We start from the raw sequence: 15078 nt of genomic DNA, 5'->3' as shown, positions 1-15078 counted from the left end.
AATTTGTATCACCATATTAAAGCAAAAAGAGACATTTTTGGGGTATCTGGTAGTCAATCAAAGGGAAAGTTGTTCACAATTGACAGAACACATGCACATGTACCTTGTTGTATTGCCAAAAGGAGGATCTCCATAGCATTAGTGATTGAAATTTTCAAATGCTCATAACTTTCTCATTATTTGTCTGATTTTTCTCAAACTTTCGTTGAGCTGGGTTTTTTTATTTTTCTGTTTAGACAAAAGCCTATTTATTCCAGAGGTTTCATTCCCCTTTAAATATCAAGCACATTCAAAAAAAGAATACACGCACAGCGGTTCATACTCTTTCAAAGAATGCGTCACATTACAACCAAAAGCTCTGATGCCTCTATGCATTTAAGTGATAAATGTAGATCTTCACTTTTATGAAATTATCAGTCTCCTGCACAGGAGTTTTTTGTCCATTTATACGTTTCCACACTTTGCCCGTATTCTGAAGTCGGGTTTAATTCAAACTCAGGTTTTAAGTTGTGGTTTAACTATGGAAAGCCGGTTGTTACATAAATCTCTAACAGTAGAGGGTCAATGTATCAGCTCATTTGACTCCCAAAACCACATTAACTGCCTGGGAAGGATAAGTATGACAGTTGTCTTCACCATTAGAGAATTAGTAAAGAGCACAGTAAACATGAGAAGCAATCACTGTAAACAAAATTTTGCAACGTTTGGCTTCCCATAATTTTAGCACAGAGCTGGACCATGGTCTAAGTTAAACCCGACTTCAGAATATGGGCCTTTGCCTCTTCAAGAAGACTATCTGGCATTGACAAAGACATCTTCCTTTCTCTTCCTGTCAGCACCTCAAACTGATAAAATTAACACTGCCAGGACATGGAGAATTAAGCATTGCTCAGCTTACATACGGGACAATTATAATCCACGCTAAACTACCACCACCACCACAGCCTTTGCCCTGTCAATATCAGACACAGAAGTAGACATACCTTCAGAGCTTGTGTCCTTTCATTGGAAATACGATCCTTCTCCGATTCCAGCCGATAGATGGAGTCCTTCAAATCCGTGATCGTTTGGATGGAATGCAGAAGAATGTCCTTGATGGCCTCAGGCGGTGAGCTGACGGCCTCCAGCATGACCTTACCAATTTGAAACTGTTCAATGAAATCAATTTCATATTATCAATAAGGCATTTAATGCCAAATTGGTTTATATAAAACCTACATGTATTGCATAGGAAACATTTTGCATTAACCTGTCTGCCAAGGTGGCTGAGTTCAGACGGTACTGCCAACCTCTGGGAATGAAAACGTGTTTTCTGTGATAAAAAAAAGTGTATTTTTCCCCCAAAAAAATGTATTTCATAATAAAATGTGTGGTGTGCACGCTGAAGCTGCATGCAAGCTAAATTGCCCACTGCTCTTGCAGATCAAAAAAAAAAAACATTGAAACGTTGAGTATATCCCACCCTGGTTTTAACTAGTTTTAACAAAATGATTGAAAAAAAAAGTTACCTGAAATTACATTGATCCATTAACCAAATTTGTGTACGTTTTATGAAATAGAGACATATAGAGATGATTTTTCTCTAATTACGATTTTGTATTGAAAAAAAAAAGCTTAAAGGTACACAGTGAGGGAGAGAGCTCAACCCTGCAATGGATATATAAAAAAGAATCTCCTCTTTCATCTGGCACTACTTAGATTATTCCGCATTCACACATGAGTGAGCAAAAACAATTCAAAGAAAGGATGCCAAAATCTCATTTGGCGGGGTGAATCTAAATTTCAAAAAGAAAGTCACATGACTAAAAAGTTCAGTAGATCTGCTCTTTTATTTGATACCTTAATCACAAAAAATGGTAAAGAAGTAAAAAAGTTATGATCCCTCGAAACAATCCTTGTATTTCCATAATTTCATTAAAATAAACGCGTTTTCACCAGTTTCCCACAGAAGCAATCGCACGGTAACAACAGAGTTCATGCATGGGTGATCGTCAAGAAACGGAGCGTCGAGTGAGTTTGTAAAACCTCTTCATTTTATGAAATTATTGAAATTCAAGCCTTATTTCAAATAACCAGAACTTTATTATTCCATAACCATTTTCTGTAATTGAGGTATCAAAATAAAGAGCAGAAATTGAACTTTTTAAAAATGTGGTTTTCTTTTAAAAACCAAGATACGGCCGCCAAGTGACTTTTTGGAATCCCCTTTTCGAATTGTCTTTGCTCACTCATGCGTGAATGAGAAATAATTTAAGTAATTCCAGATAAAAGAGGAGATTCTAAGCTTTAAAATGGTAGGTCATTTGTCTATTGTATTTGTGATTAAGTTATGATAAATCATCAATAAATCTCTGTTTCGTTTTTTGTGGGGCGCACTGTACGTTTTCAGATATCTACTATAAATACTACAGAGAATACATTGACCTATGGTTGTATTTGTATAGAGAAACTGTTTTGAGAGGAAAAAGTAACTGTTTTGCTAGTACTTTGTAACATGATTATTGCGGTTTACATACATTGAGTAATCAATTAGCATGTTATCATTAAAGAGAGCCTAAATTACTAGACTACACTAGCATTATGGGTAAGGAAACTGGCTAGGTATGAGTAGTTGAGGACTCGAGATGGCGCTGTTGGTTCGTATCTCCTTTAATGAGTGATCATAGATGAACATGATAAAACTCAAATCAATTTTTATCAATTAGCTGGACAATCAATCGATAGCTTCATGTTACGAGCCCCAGTGGCATTTTCAATATTACCTTCACAGATGAAACGACTTTCTTCCAAGACAGCTCAACGTTGTTTTTCAATGATATGATCTGATTTTAAAAGAACAATGAAATAAAATGTATGAAATTGAAAGAAAAACAAAATACTAAAAAAAATAAATTGCAATTTACACTTATTGGAAAACTATCATCATTGGTACGTATTCATGGTAAAACTATATGATTACAAAGCCTTCTATTAGGAGTGGGCTATACATGGGTCAAACATACTTTTTTTGTAATTTCAATATGGGAACAGTTTTTTTTTATTCCTTGTAATGTATCTCAACATGTAAAGACTATATTTTTTCTCTCGGGTTCGAGAAAAAAGTGTGCCGGGCCAAAATCCAAAATGGCCGCCAAAACCCCCCAAAAGCACAGTTTTGGCCACAATTTCTTTATTTGGTGGTCTTTTTCTTTGGTTTTGGTGTCTATTCATAAGTGTTTGTGGGTAGGCAATTTGTTTTTTGTATAATTAGTACCTTTAAACCATTCTTTGTTCTGTTAGAAGGTAATTATACCTAAATTTTCCTATTTTTATAGCCTTTTTTCAGCCAAAAAGCACGTTTTATCGTCCTGGGGTTCTACGATATTAGATGGTAGGTCAACAATAGGAAGCAGCTTCATAGAGCTATATCGCTTTTATTCATTTACTATGAGTTTTACGGATATTTGTGAAATATATCTTATTAAATAAAAAAAAATGCTAATTGTCCATAGGGGCTATACAGTATACAATGTACTGTACATACTGCACTGCATAAATTAATTGGCCAGCATGACAAGGCCTGTATAAACTATAGTGTTACATGTACATTTGTAGAAATGAGTTCTTAGGTTTAGAATTAGATGCCTCAGATATTGAAGATATAAACATGTATGTTTTGTCTCAGAAACTGAGGATATATGTTTTGTCAAATATTCTAATTCAGGGGGCGGAGAAGGTAATTAACCCCACACACATAATGGCATTTACACTGTAGCTATTCTGGGCCCTGTTGCATAAAAATTTACCATTATGTTAACTTAACTTAATGGTAACTTGCATGAAATCCTTGGTTCTGATCTGATTGGCTGTTGATCAAAGTTACCATGATAGTTACCTGACCCCATACACATCTATAGGCCAGTTACCGGGTAGTCACCACTGGTAAAAAAAGCCTCCAAATAAAGACGATATGGCTAGATATACATATATGATATATTTTCATATGCAATTAACATTGCTGGTTTCATCATGTATATCAGCTGACAAGCAATCAAATTCACAATCTAATTTTAAACCTTAGGAGCTTATTTCTAATGTATGACACTATAGTTAAAGGCCTTGTCATATGTCATGGTGGTCAATGCATGGATATACATGTACATGTATATGTAGTGCAGTATGTACAGTAACAGTACATTGTATACTGTATAGCCCCTATGGATGATTAACGCTTTTTTATTTAAGATGTATTTCACATATATCCTTAAAACCCATAGTAAAGGAATAAAAGCAATATAGCTCTATGAAGCTGCTTCCTATTGTTGACCTTGTACCATCTAATATCGTAGAACCCCAGGACGATAAAACCTGCTTTTTGGCTGAAGAAAGGCTATAAAAATGAAAAATTTAGGTATATTTACCTTTTAACTCTACAAATAATGGTTTAAAAGTGCTAATTATAGGAAAAACAAACTGCCTGCCCCCAAACACATATGAAGAGACACCAAAACCAAAGAAAAAGACCACCAAATAGATAAGTTGTGGCCAAAACTGTGATTTTGAGGGTTTGGCGGCCATTTTGGATTTTGGCCTGGCACACTTTTTTCTTGGACCCTAGACAAAAAATATTGTCATTTCATGTTGAGATAAGGTAAAAGGAACACAAAAAAACTGTTCCCACAGTAAAACCAAAAATCACCCATTTATAGCCCACTCCTAATTGTATATAAACAAAAATTCTTTCAAATAAAGTCAATTGTTTATTGAGCTGGTGAGAAAGATGACATTATTTTGTATGCTTTTGGATTTCATTTTCTTTTTTTTGTATTTAGGGAGAATGCCCATAAACCACTGTATTTCAATCTTGTCTGAAAAAAATTGCTCAATAAGCTGTAATAAATCTCTTCTAATCTCCCACCCCCCTCCCATTCCCCCCTTGTTACTTTGTTCATAAACATTTGCTACAGCTCAAAGGGTTAATTTCAACAAGTGTTTACACACACTGTATGGTTCTTTCGATCAGGTTGGGGCCACATACATGTAAATCATCAAAAGAGATGATAAATTAAGATGTGGCTAAGTTTTGATATGCCAATATAAACAAGGTCTCATACAAAAATCCAGGTTTGAGTGTGATTATTTTTTTTCTTTAATGGAATCATTGCAATTCATATTTCTTGTTGTTGTTTTTTATTACCAACGCTACATGGACATATTTCCCTTGCAGACATACAGTATGTGAGACACATTTGTTGTTTTTATCAAGTTCTGGTATACATGTTTATCAGCAAAAAAATTACCCTATACCAGGTAGAATGACCCATATGAAATCAACGAGAACAAATAAATGGGTACCTGGCAGGTATTTATTCCTTGCAATGCTTCCATGCGGTAAAAGGCATCAGAACTAGAGCCAAGTAATTTAATCAAAGTTCTTTGGAAGTGCACAGGGATGTTCATGTTATATTATAATTTTATATGCTCTCTACAAGAATTTTATTATTTTAAAGGGGAATCCAACCCAAATAAAAACTTGTTTTTATAAGAAAAAGAAAAATCAGACAAGTTGATAGGTGAAGGTTTGAATATTGGACAAACAACAAGAAAGTTATGAACTTTTAAGTTGTAAATATTGGTGATCACTTTACCCATGGAGACTTCAAATTGGCCGCATATGTGATGTCATAGCACTGTAAGGCAAGGACTACTCTTCCATGGACTCCAATACATATTATGGCTAAATTGTCAATTTTCCCAAAAGTTTTATTTCAAATTATATTTTTCTTTCATGAGGACATAAAACAATATACTACCTGGGTTATATTTAGATTACTGCCCCGGGGGAATGGGTACTTAGGAGAAAACCACAAATCCCCGATAATAAAGTACATGGCCTATGGGAAAGTTGTCCTTGCCCCTTGTCAATAATGATGATTTAATTACCCAGTTGCCAATTTGGAATCTACAAAGTATTAGTGATTTCAATTTTAAAGTAGCTATAACTTTCTTACTGCCTGGCCAATTTCTTTCAAACTTTCACCATTCTGTTTAATTTATTTTTCTCCTTCCCAACACAACTGTTTAAGGCCAAGGCTGGATTCCCCTTTAATTATTATTACTATCATCATTATTATCATTCTTTTATCATTATTATTATTAGTATTATTATTTAAATGATCTTAATCATCATTATTATCATCATCATTATCATCATGATTATCACCTCCATCATCATCATCATTATTATTCTATTATTATTATCATTATTATTATTACTTATAGTATCATGACTATTATCAAGGTGTACATAACTCACCACTCACCTGGTATTCAAAATTTATTACACCCATGTTTTGTCGGGTCATCATCATCATAATTATTATCATCATCCCAAACATCATTCCCATCATCATCATCATTATTATTACTAATTAGAAATGTTCATATTATTATTAATATCAATAATATTATTATTAATATCATTAGTAGTAGCAGTAATGGTAATATTAGTAGAAGTAGTAGTAGCAGGGCGCGACAAACCCGCTTGCCCGCTTGCCCGGGGCGCGCGTTTCCGTTTTACACCCTGGCGAAGGCATTTTCCGGAAAAGTAGCCAAAAAGCGACTACTGAAGAGTCTACACACGTCGCTGGTTGCATGCAGCGTGCGACACAGGCGAGTCCACCACCGCATGCAATTTGCACAGTTACTGATCAGAGCACAGAGTTCCTCGGCACTTCATGTACAGAGAGAGCGGCAGTCAGGAGTGAAATCCGAACATGCTTTTGCAGTCGCGTTGTTTATGATAGTTTTTTTTCTAAAAATAAATTATTAACTAAATGAATAGAATGACAGACAAAATCAAAATAAACAGATACTTATAATGGAAAGACAAATTGAAGTTTGATGGATTGATACACTTAGAAGCTGCCGAAAGATAGATATAGAAGACTGATAAATAGATAGAGACAAGATAGACAGATAGATAGATAGATAGAAATAGAGAGAGAGAGAGAGAGGTGGATAGATAGATAGAAAGAGAGAGAGAAAGAGGGAGAGATGGATGGATAGATAGATAAATAGAGAGAGGGGGAGAGACAGAGAGGTCGATATATAGAGGGTGAGGGGGAGAGAGAGAAGGATAGATAGATATATATATATATATACAGAGAGAGAGAGAGAGAGAGATGTAGATAGAAATATGGACGGACAAAGAGAAAGAGAGAAAAAAGACAGATGCTATAGAGAAGGAGAGAGGGAGAGAATTTGATAGACAGATAGATAGATGTTATATAGATAGAAAGATAAAGAATGAGAGAGACAGAGAAGATAGACAAATTAACAGATAGATAGATATATAGATAGAGAGAAACAGAGAAAGACAGACAGATGGATAGATAGAGATAGATAGATGATAGATAGATAAAGAGGGAGAGAGACAAAGAATATTAACAAATTAACAGATAGATAAGTTAAAAAAATAGATAGATAAATAGATAGAGAGAATAAGAGAAAGATAGACAGGTGGATAGATAGATAGAGAGAGATATTAAATAGATAATTAAAGAATGAGAGAGACAGAGAAGATTATTAACAAATTAACAGATAGATAGATACTCTAGTTAAAAAATAGATAAATAGATAGAGAGAAATAGAGACAGACAGATGGATAGATAGATAGATGGATAGAGAGATAGATAGAGAATTTGAGAGATAGATGTCAGATAGATCAAGAATGAGAGAGAAGAGCGACAAATTAACAGATAGATACTGTAGTTACATAGGTAGGTAGAGAGAGAGAAATAGAGAAAGACAGACAGATGGATGGATAGAGAGAGATAGAGAATTTGAGATAGATAGATGTTAGATAAAGAATGAGAGAGACAGAGAAGATTATTAGAAAGATAGATACTGCAGTTACATAGATAGATAGAGATAGAATTTGAGTGATAGATATATAGACAGATAGAGAGAAAGACAGACATCAGCAAATCGGCAACTGAGGCAAATGATCAAGGCAAACATTCGTATTGAACCTGGAAAGTATAAGCTCAGCTGCATCTGCGGATAACTTCGGTGCGGACTTTGGATAGCGCGCCCAGCTGATAATGTAAACAAATGTAGACGTAGACTCTTCACTAGTCGCTTTTTGGCTACTTTTCCGGAAAATGCCTTCGCCAGGGTGTAAAACGGAAACGCGCGCCCGGGGCAAGTGAAAATGACGTGCGGGCAAGCACCTCTCAAAGTCAATTGCCCGATCGGGCAAGTGGTTGTTGCGTCTTTTTTTTCTGTACCGTACCTCGTTCTTCCATAAATCATCCAAAATCCACACTCAAAATCATGAATCAGCCTTAAAAAATAGCGAGTAGTGCAGTTTCAAATTCCGAAATTGCGTTATTTTTTCTGTACCACGTATTTCCATACATGGTACCAGGTATGAAAAAATCAACGCAATGGCCGGGAAACAGTTGAATGTAGTATAGGGGTCCGTTATGACTACCACCATGTGCAATTTCTAATGCACATTTTCCCCCTTCTGATATCACAATTCTGTGATGAAATAATTAGAATTACACAGGAAATAAATCACAGAGTCTAGTAACCTCGCATTGGTGAGTTGTCATGTCATTCGGCTTTGCTTTTCAAAACGGCCTATTAAACATCCAAAATAACTTGCCGTATTTGTTAATTATTATTTAAAATTCATTTGTTTCCCTTTTTGAGGGGATGAGGTAAATATCAGACAATAAATCATCAAACAAAGCTTCATCTATTTTACAAGGCCGGTGGGAGGCTCACACACGTGCGCATACTAGCTAGCCAGTCTGAGCTCTGTTTCTCTGCCAGAGCTCTGGGGGACAATTCGCTCAGTAAAGGCCTCAATGATGGTGATTTTCTGTTTCAGACAGAGTTTACATTTCGGGTATATTATTCAAAACTTCCAATAAAGTTTGATGATTTCTTCATTGTCATGTATATTTAAGTTATTAATGAATACATTCTCACCAAATTTAGACTCCCCCATAGAGAAATGCAATTTTCGTAGAAGTCTGCGTTTTCAAAGAACTTCAGGAAAAGTTAGGGTATGTGGGCCTTTATTACATGGCCGAGTACAGGTTATTGTACTGGAATAGGCGAAGTAGAAATTAGATATTGAATTCATTTATATCAAAGTTCAACTCACAGTCACACACACGCACACACACAGACACACACCCAAGATTCTAAGCATAGTGAAAAAAAATACTTAAAATCATACAATATTAAACAATGTTAATAATTCATTAATAAGTGAACAGGTATTCCTCAAAATAGAAAACAAAAGTAGCATGTAAAAACATGTAGATAAAATTATTGACCGAGTGGAACATCATAAAATGATGAAGAAAAGACTTGATGGTTTCCAAATGATTTTTTTTTTAATCAAGGAAATATGGAAAATAAATGATCATTTCATGGATTTAAAGATGCAAAATGTGAAATTTTAGCCACTCCACTTTTGATGATAAAATAATTTTTTCCGAGTCAATAAAGAGCTGAACATTTTTCACTGGCTTTCTTTATAGTTTCCAACTACGGTAAGTGAAAGCAATTCTAAGGAAATATGTTACGCAGGTAGCCATTTCATGGATTTTAAGATGCAAAATATGAAATTTTAGCAACTTTTGTTGAAGGTTTTTTTTTTAACCTTAAATAGTCATAAAATATTGATTTTTTTTCTCCAAAATAAACGTAAAGACTCAGGCTACGTTGCTGAAAATATCCTTTTCAATGTGTGTTCTTTTATACTGGACATGATTCTCAATTGTTATTTAGTATACCTTAATAAAAATAAGAGTAGTGCCGTCATAATGAAAAAATTATTTAAAAAATTGGGCAGTTTTTTCTATCGGGCAAGCAAATTTTTTCATCACTTGCCCAACAGGGCAAGTGACGAAAAAAATTTTTGTAGAGGCCTGAGTAGTAGTAGTAGTAGTAGAAGTAGTAGTAGTAGTAGTAGTAGTAGTAGTAGTAGTAGAAGTAGTAGTAGTAGTAGTAGAAGTAGTAGTAGTAGTAGTAGTAGTAGTAGTAGTAGTAGTAGTAGTAGAAGTAGAAGAAGTAGAAGAAGTAGAAGTAGCAGTAGTAGTAGTAGTAGTAGTAGTAGAAGTAGTAGTAGTAGTAGTAGTAGTAGTAGTAGTAGTAGTAGTAGTAGTAGTAGTAGTAGTAGTAGTAGTAGTAGTAGTAGTAGTAGTAGTAGTAGTAGTAGTAGAAGTAGTAGTAGTAGTAGTAGAAGAAGTAGAAGTAGAAGTAGAAGTAGAAGTAGAAGTAGAAGTAGAAGTAGAAGTAGTAGTAGTAGTAGTAGTAGTAGTAGTAGTAGTAGTAGAAGTAGTAGTAGTAGTAGTAGTAGTAGTAGTAGTAGTAGTAGTAGTAGTAGTAGTAGTAGTAGTAGTAGTAGTAGTAGTAGTAGTAGTAGCAGCAGTAGTTGTAAGAGTATTTATTCATTATTATTATCTATTATTGTTACAAATATGATAACAATGAATGGTAATGCCCAATCACTCACCTGATATTCAAAACTGATTGCACCCATGTTTTGTCGGGTCAGCCCTTTACGGGTCAGATCAATCAGCTCCTGTTCGTCTAGGTCAATGCGCTTTGCATTTTCTTTTATGTCTCCAACTACACAGTGTACAAAAAAAATGTAAGTGTAATTTATTTATCTCAAAGGCAGGTTGCTACATGCATGTAAGCACTTGCCCGATTGCCCGGGGCAAGTAAAAGTTAGAGACAGTGAAGTGTTTTGAAGAAAATACCAAAACTACTTGCCCAAATTGGGCAAGCAAAATTCTCACAGTAGAATAACCAAAATTAGGGTCGATATGATATGATATTGACCCTAATTTTGGTCATGGCAGGCAAGATAAAATCACTTTTGAAAAAAAAATGCAATAACAAGGTAGATCAGTTCATGTCAAAAGAGAGATAAGGGTCAATGGTGTATAAAACCGCAAAATTTTCTTTTGAAGAGGTAAAACTTTTTATTGGAGTAGATGGGAGAGTAGACCTTGCTTTATATCAGTGTGACATCACAAAGGTGGCTAATTTGAAGTCTCCATGCGTACAGAGTTTACCCATTTTTACAACTTGTGAAAATTCATAACTTTCTCATCGTTTGTCAAATTTTGTCAAAACTTTCACCCAATTCTTGTCTGATTTTCCTTCTTCCAATAAAAATAAAATTTCATTTGGGTTGGATTCCTGTTCAAGGCCTTCAAGATGTCAGGTGGGTGTTTCATAAAGCTGTTCGTAAGTTAAGAACGACTGGTGATCCTTTCTTGTGGTAAATGATATGTTCACTGATGATGGTTAAGCACGTAAGAAAGGATCACCAGTCATTCTTAAAGTTGCTCTTAACTTACGAACAGCTTTATGAAACGGCCCCCAGGTCTATATGGCTCCACTTACACGTTCCTGTCCATGCTTTCAGTGAACTTCCTTCAATAAGCGTCACACCAATGCTAAAGTCTTGATTCCTTGAGGCTGGAGGGATGCTCGTGCTCAAGAAGTATACCTCGTTCCCGACGTTAATGTTGCACAATGATTTCTCCATATCTGCTCCTACATTTAATGTAAAAGAAAAGAAATAGAAAAGTGAAGAATTTTCATCCAATAACTAACAGATGACGAAGCTATAACATCAATAATATTGATATAAACTGTAAACTTTTCAGAGTTGCTACATAACTTTTTAGAAGCACTTGCCCAGTCAGGCAAGTAAATTTTCAAATACTTGCCCCAAAATCTATTTTACTTGCCCGAAAAAAAATCCTTGAAAAAAGTACAATCTCTTCAAAAGAAAATTTTGCGGTTTTATAAACCATTGACCTTTTTTCTCTTTTTTGACATGATCTGAGTGATAGACCTGCCATGACCACAATACACATCATATCGACCCTAATTTTCGTGATTATACTGAGAGAATTTTGTTTGCCTAATTCGGGCAAGTAATTTTGGTCTCTACTTCAAGACACTTGCCCGACACTAACTCTAACTTGCCCCGGGCAATCGGGCCAGTGCTTACATTTGTAAGTAGCACCCTGCTTTTGCAAATTCTGCAGTGATTTTCTTGTTAACCCAATACATTGCAAACAAACTGGCCTATTGCCTACATGTGGCAGGCTACTAGCTCGGCATGGAGGACAGCAGATTCTCAATGGTGCAAACAACCTCACATGATAAACAGTTTTTCCACCAAAATATTCACGAAATCGGCAGGAAATTTTTTATAAATATCTTATGGATTCTCAGATTACTGATTTGGTGATGTAATCGAAGGAACAAGTTGTTGAGTTTTCATAACTAGATCTAGTTGATTGAGCTTTTGATTTGAGACAGTTTGTTGTGATCAATGTGAACTTGTGATGGGATGAGAGATGCATATGTGTGATGTCATGTTTCACCTAATTTTTAAGTTTGACAATGTTTCACTTTGATATTTTATTCATTTCTAAAACATTTTAGTTTTCTAAAGTTTGAAAAATATATTCAAAAAATCAAGATATCATTAAGATTTTTGTTAGATTAGATTTTTTGTTTGCTTGAAGTTTGAACTTTTTTTCTCTTATTCCTTTTTTTTCTCTTTTTTCTACCCTTCTTTCGCCATCCTTCTGTCTTTCCTGCTGGTCTTTTTACTTGTTCTGTTTATCTTTTTCATATCCTTCTTTCCTTCTTTCCTGATCCTTTCTTTCTCTGTTCATCGTTGTTTCTTTTCTTATTTCTCTTTCCTTCTTTTTTAAATTTCCTTTTTCATTTCCTTAATTTTTCTTTCCTTATACTTTTCTTTGCTTCCTTCTCCCTTCCTTTCATTTTTCTTTTTGTTCTTTCTCTCTTTCCATTTTATATTCTTATTCTCTCCTCCCTCTCTTTCATCCATCTTTCTTTCATTCTTTTCTTTTTCCTCTAAATTTGCCCCTATTCTTTCTTTCCCTTCCTTTCTTCCTTCCTGTTTTCTTTCTTTCAGAGAATGAAGGAAACAATTTTCTTTCCTTCATTCATTTTTTTTCCTTTTTTTAGTAAATTTCCTTTTTCCTTTCTTCTTTATTTCTTCTTTCACACATCTCATCTTCCTTTCTTTGTTCATTTCAAAGAACGATGGAATCCTTTTTTCTTTCTTTTATTCTTTCTTTCATCCTTTTATTCTAAATTTCTTTTTTCAAAGTCCCTTTTCTTTCCCTCCTTCATCTTTGATTTTTTACAAGTCTAAGTAGCCTTTAATGTTGTATTTGTTTGTATCAAGACCTGACCCCGTTGATCCGCTCGTGCAGCGTGCTTTGTCGATTGTGCCCTAATTTTGTAAAATCTAGTCACCCTGACCAGAGAGGTAGGGAGAGTGGGGGTTAATTCAATTGCAGCACCTGCATAGTCATAGACAGGGGAGGGATATTTAACAATTATCTTACACTTACAGTGTGAATATGCTGGGATGAATTGGGTGAAGTTAGCGACCTCTTTTGTCATGTTTGTGTGCAAAATAGCCATACCATTTAAGGTTAGTAATACTAAATACAGGGGCAAAAGTCTTGGGACCTCAATAAAGTTGAAAAAAGCTGCCAGAGTAATCAGACTTTGAAGCACCATTGTACAATAATTTTAGTGTGGCTGCGAGTGCAGTGACTGAGAGAGCAAAGTTACGTTTAGATCTACACCTTACGCAAAAATAAGTACGTGGGACACAGTAACACTCAGACACCGAGTTTATCGACTCTAAAACTAAAAGTTCACTGATTTATGTAACCATTCCACTGGCACTGCATACGGAAAATAATGGCGACCATCATTCCAATATCTTATAATATCCAAATTCAAAGGCAAAGATATAATTGGAAACTGTGCTTACCAGCACTGCAACAGCAACGAACCGTTCGTCCCCATCAAAAGTTGCGTCGTCGCTGTGTGGTCTTAGACGGTCGACTCGAACACACATGCTATCGCTAGCCTACACACATAATATGAGGCGGACGGCCGGCCGGCCGAAGCTAGGTAGCTCAGCTTCTTCTTCTTCTTCTTATATTGGTTTGAGTGGCGATTAGTCATATTTGACTATTGTCGCCATTTACTCTATTAATAAAAATCTCACTTCTCACATAATAAAATTATTACCAATAATTATACATATGTGAAATATTTTTCATGTGCATCCTTCTAATATGAAAAAGGGATGATTATGGTACAGTTTGCCGTAACTCTAATCAAAATGGCATATAAACAAATCTTCGCCAAAAACAAACCGCTAGCTTCAGCTCAGTTCCAACTAGTTGCGCTTGCCCTGTCCTTTCAAGATGCAATCATACCAGTCAGCACGGTACATTGTGCCGATTTTTCGGACGTAATTGCCTAGGTCACCCATGCATAGACGAGGGGGCGCTAGTGTACCTGTGCTTACAGATGGGTTAAACATTAAAATAATTTATTTCTTCTTTTTTAAACAACAACAACAAGGCGAAAACACTTGTGGGCTTTGTTAGTTATATGTGCAGAACATATTGTATATATTATATCATACATTATTATATATATATATATATATTTTTTTCTTTTCACATTAGACTTGTACAATCATATCCTTTCATATTTCTTAATAAACAATACAATATAAAAAATAGTACATCACTCCTTACTAAAACGTTTCGTTCTTGAAACGAAACGTAAAAGTGCTTTCTGTATCCCTGGATCATCTTTTTTTAAATACTCCATTATTTGTCCAGGCTGTGATTCATTCAAATCTACAAGGAGCATTGATCTTTCAATTATATATTTTGGACAATGTAAAAGATAATGTCTGACAGTTTCTACCTCACGACATGTATCACAAAACCCTGTTTGATGGATCCCTAATCTATGTAGATCTTGGTTAAGACCAGCGACTCCAAAACGAAGACGATGGAGTACAGTTTCCTGTCTCCCTAGATTGCATTTATATGAGGGTAACACTGATGGTTGCAACTCTTTCAGTGCTGAGTTAGTTTTATTCCATCTTTCTTGCCAAACTATCTTACAACTTTTTGAAATAAGTTGCATAATCTCTGATAATGTTATTTGATTATGAATTTCTATTTTGTTTGA

The 15078-nt window shown here is 35.0% G+C and overlaps 1 protein-coding gene across 2 annotated transcripts in view; it reads right to left on the bottom strand.

Moving 5' to 3' along the window:
• LOC121417341 (DNA repair protein XRCC4-like) overlaps positions 1-13960 on the bottom strand; it is a 41216-nt gene extending 27256 nt beyond the window's left edge. For both annotated transcript variants that reach the window (XM_041611016.1, XM_041611015.1), the window contains exons 1-5: positions 13853-13960; positions 11422-11574; positions 10520-10635; positions 2763-2822; positions 984-1148 (exon numbers count right to left, since the gene is read on the bottom strand). In XM_041611016.1, the coding sequence (XP_041466950.1) occupies positions 984-1148; positions 2763-2822; positions 10520-10635; positions 11422-11566 (486 nt within the window). In that variant the 5' untranslated portion in view covers positions 11567-11574; positions 13853-13960. The remainder of the gene's footprint in view (positions 1-983; positions 1149-2762; positions 2823-10519; positions 10636-11421; positions 11575-13852) is intronic.
• Between the last annotated feature and the right edge of the window lie 1118 nt (positions 13961-15078).

The sequence above is a fragment of the Lytechinus variegatus genome, chromosome 6 (assembly GCF_018143015.1).
Source record: "Lytechinus variegatus isolate NC3 chromosome 6, Lvar_3.0, whole genome shotgun sequence".
NCBI lineage: Eukaryota > Metazoa > Echinodermata > Echinoidea > Temnopleuroida > Toxopneustidae > Lytechinus > Lytechinus variegatus.
This window is presented reverse-complemented; position numbering and strand designations above follow the sequence as displayed.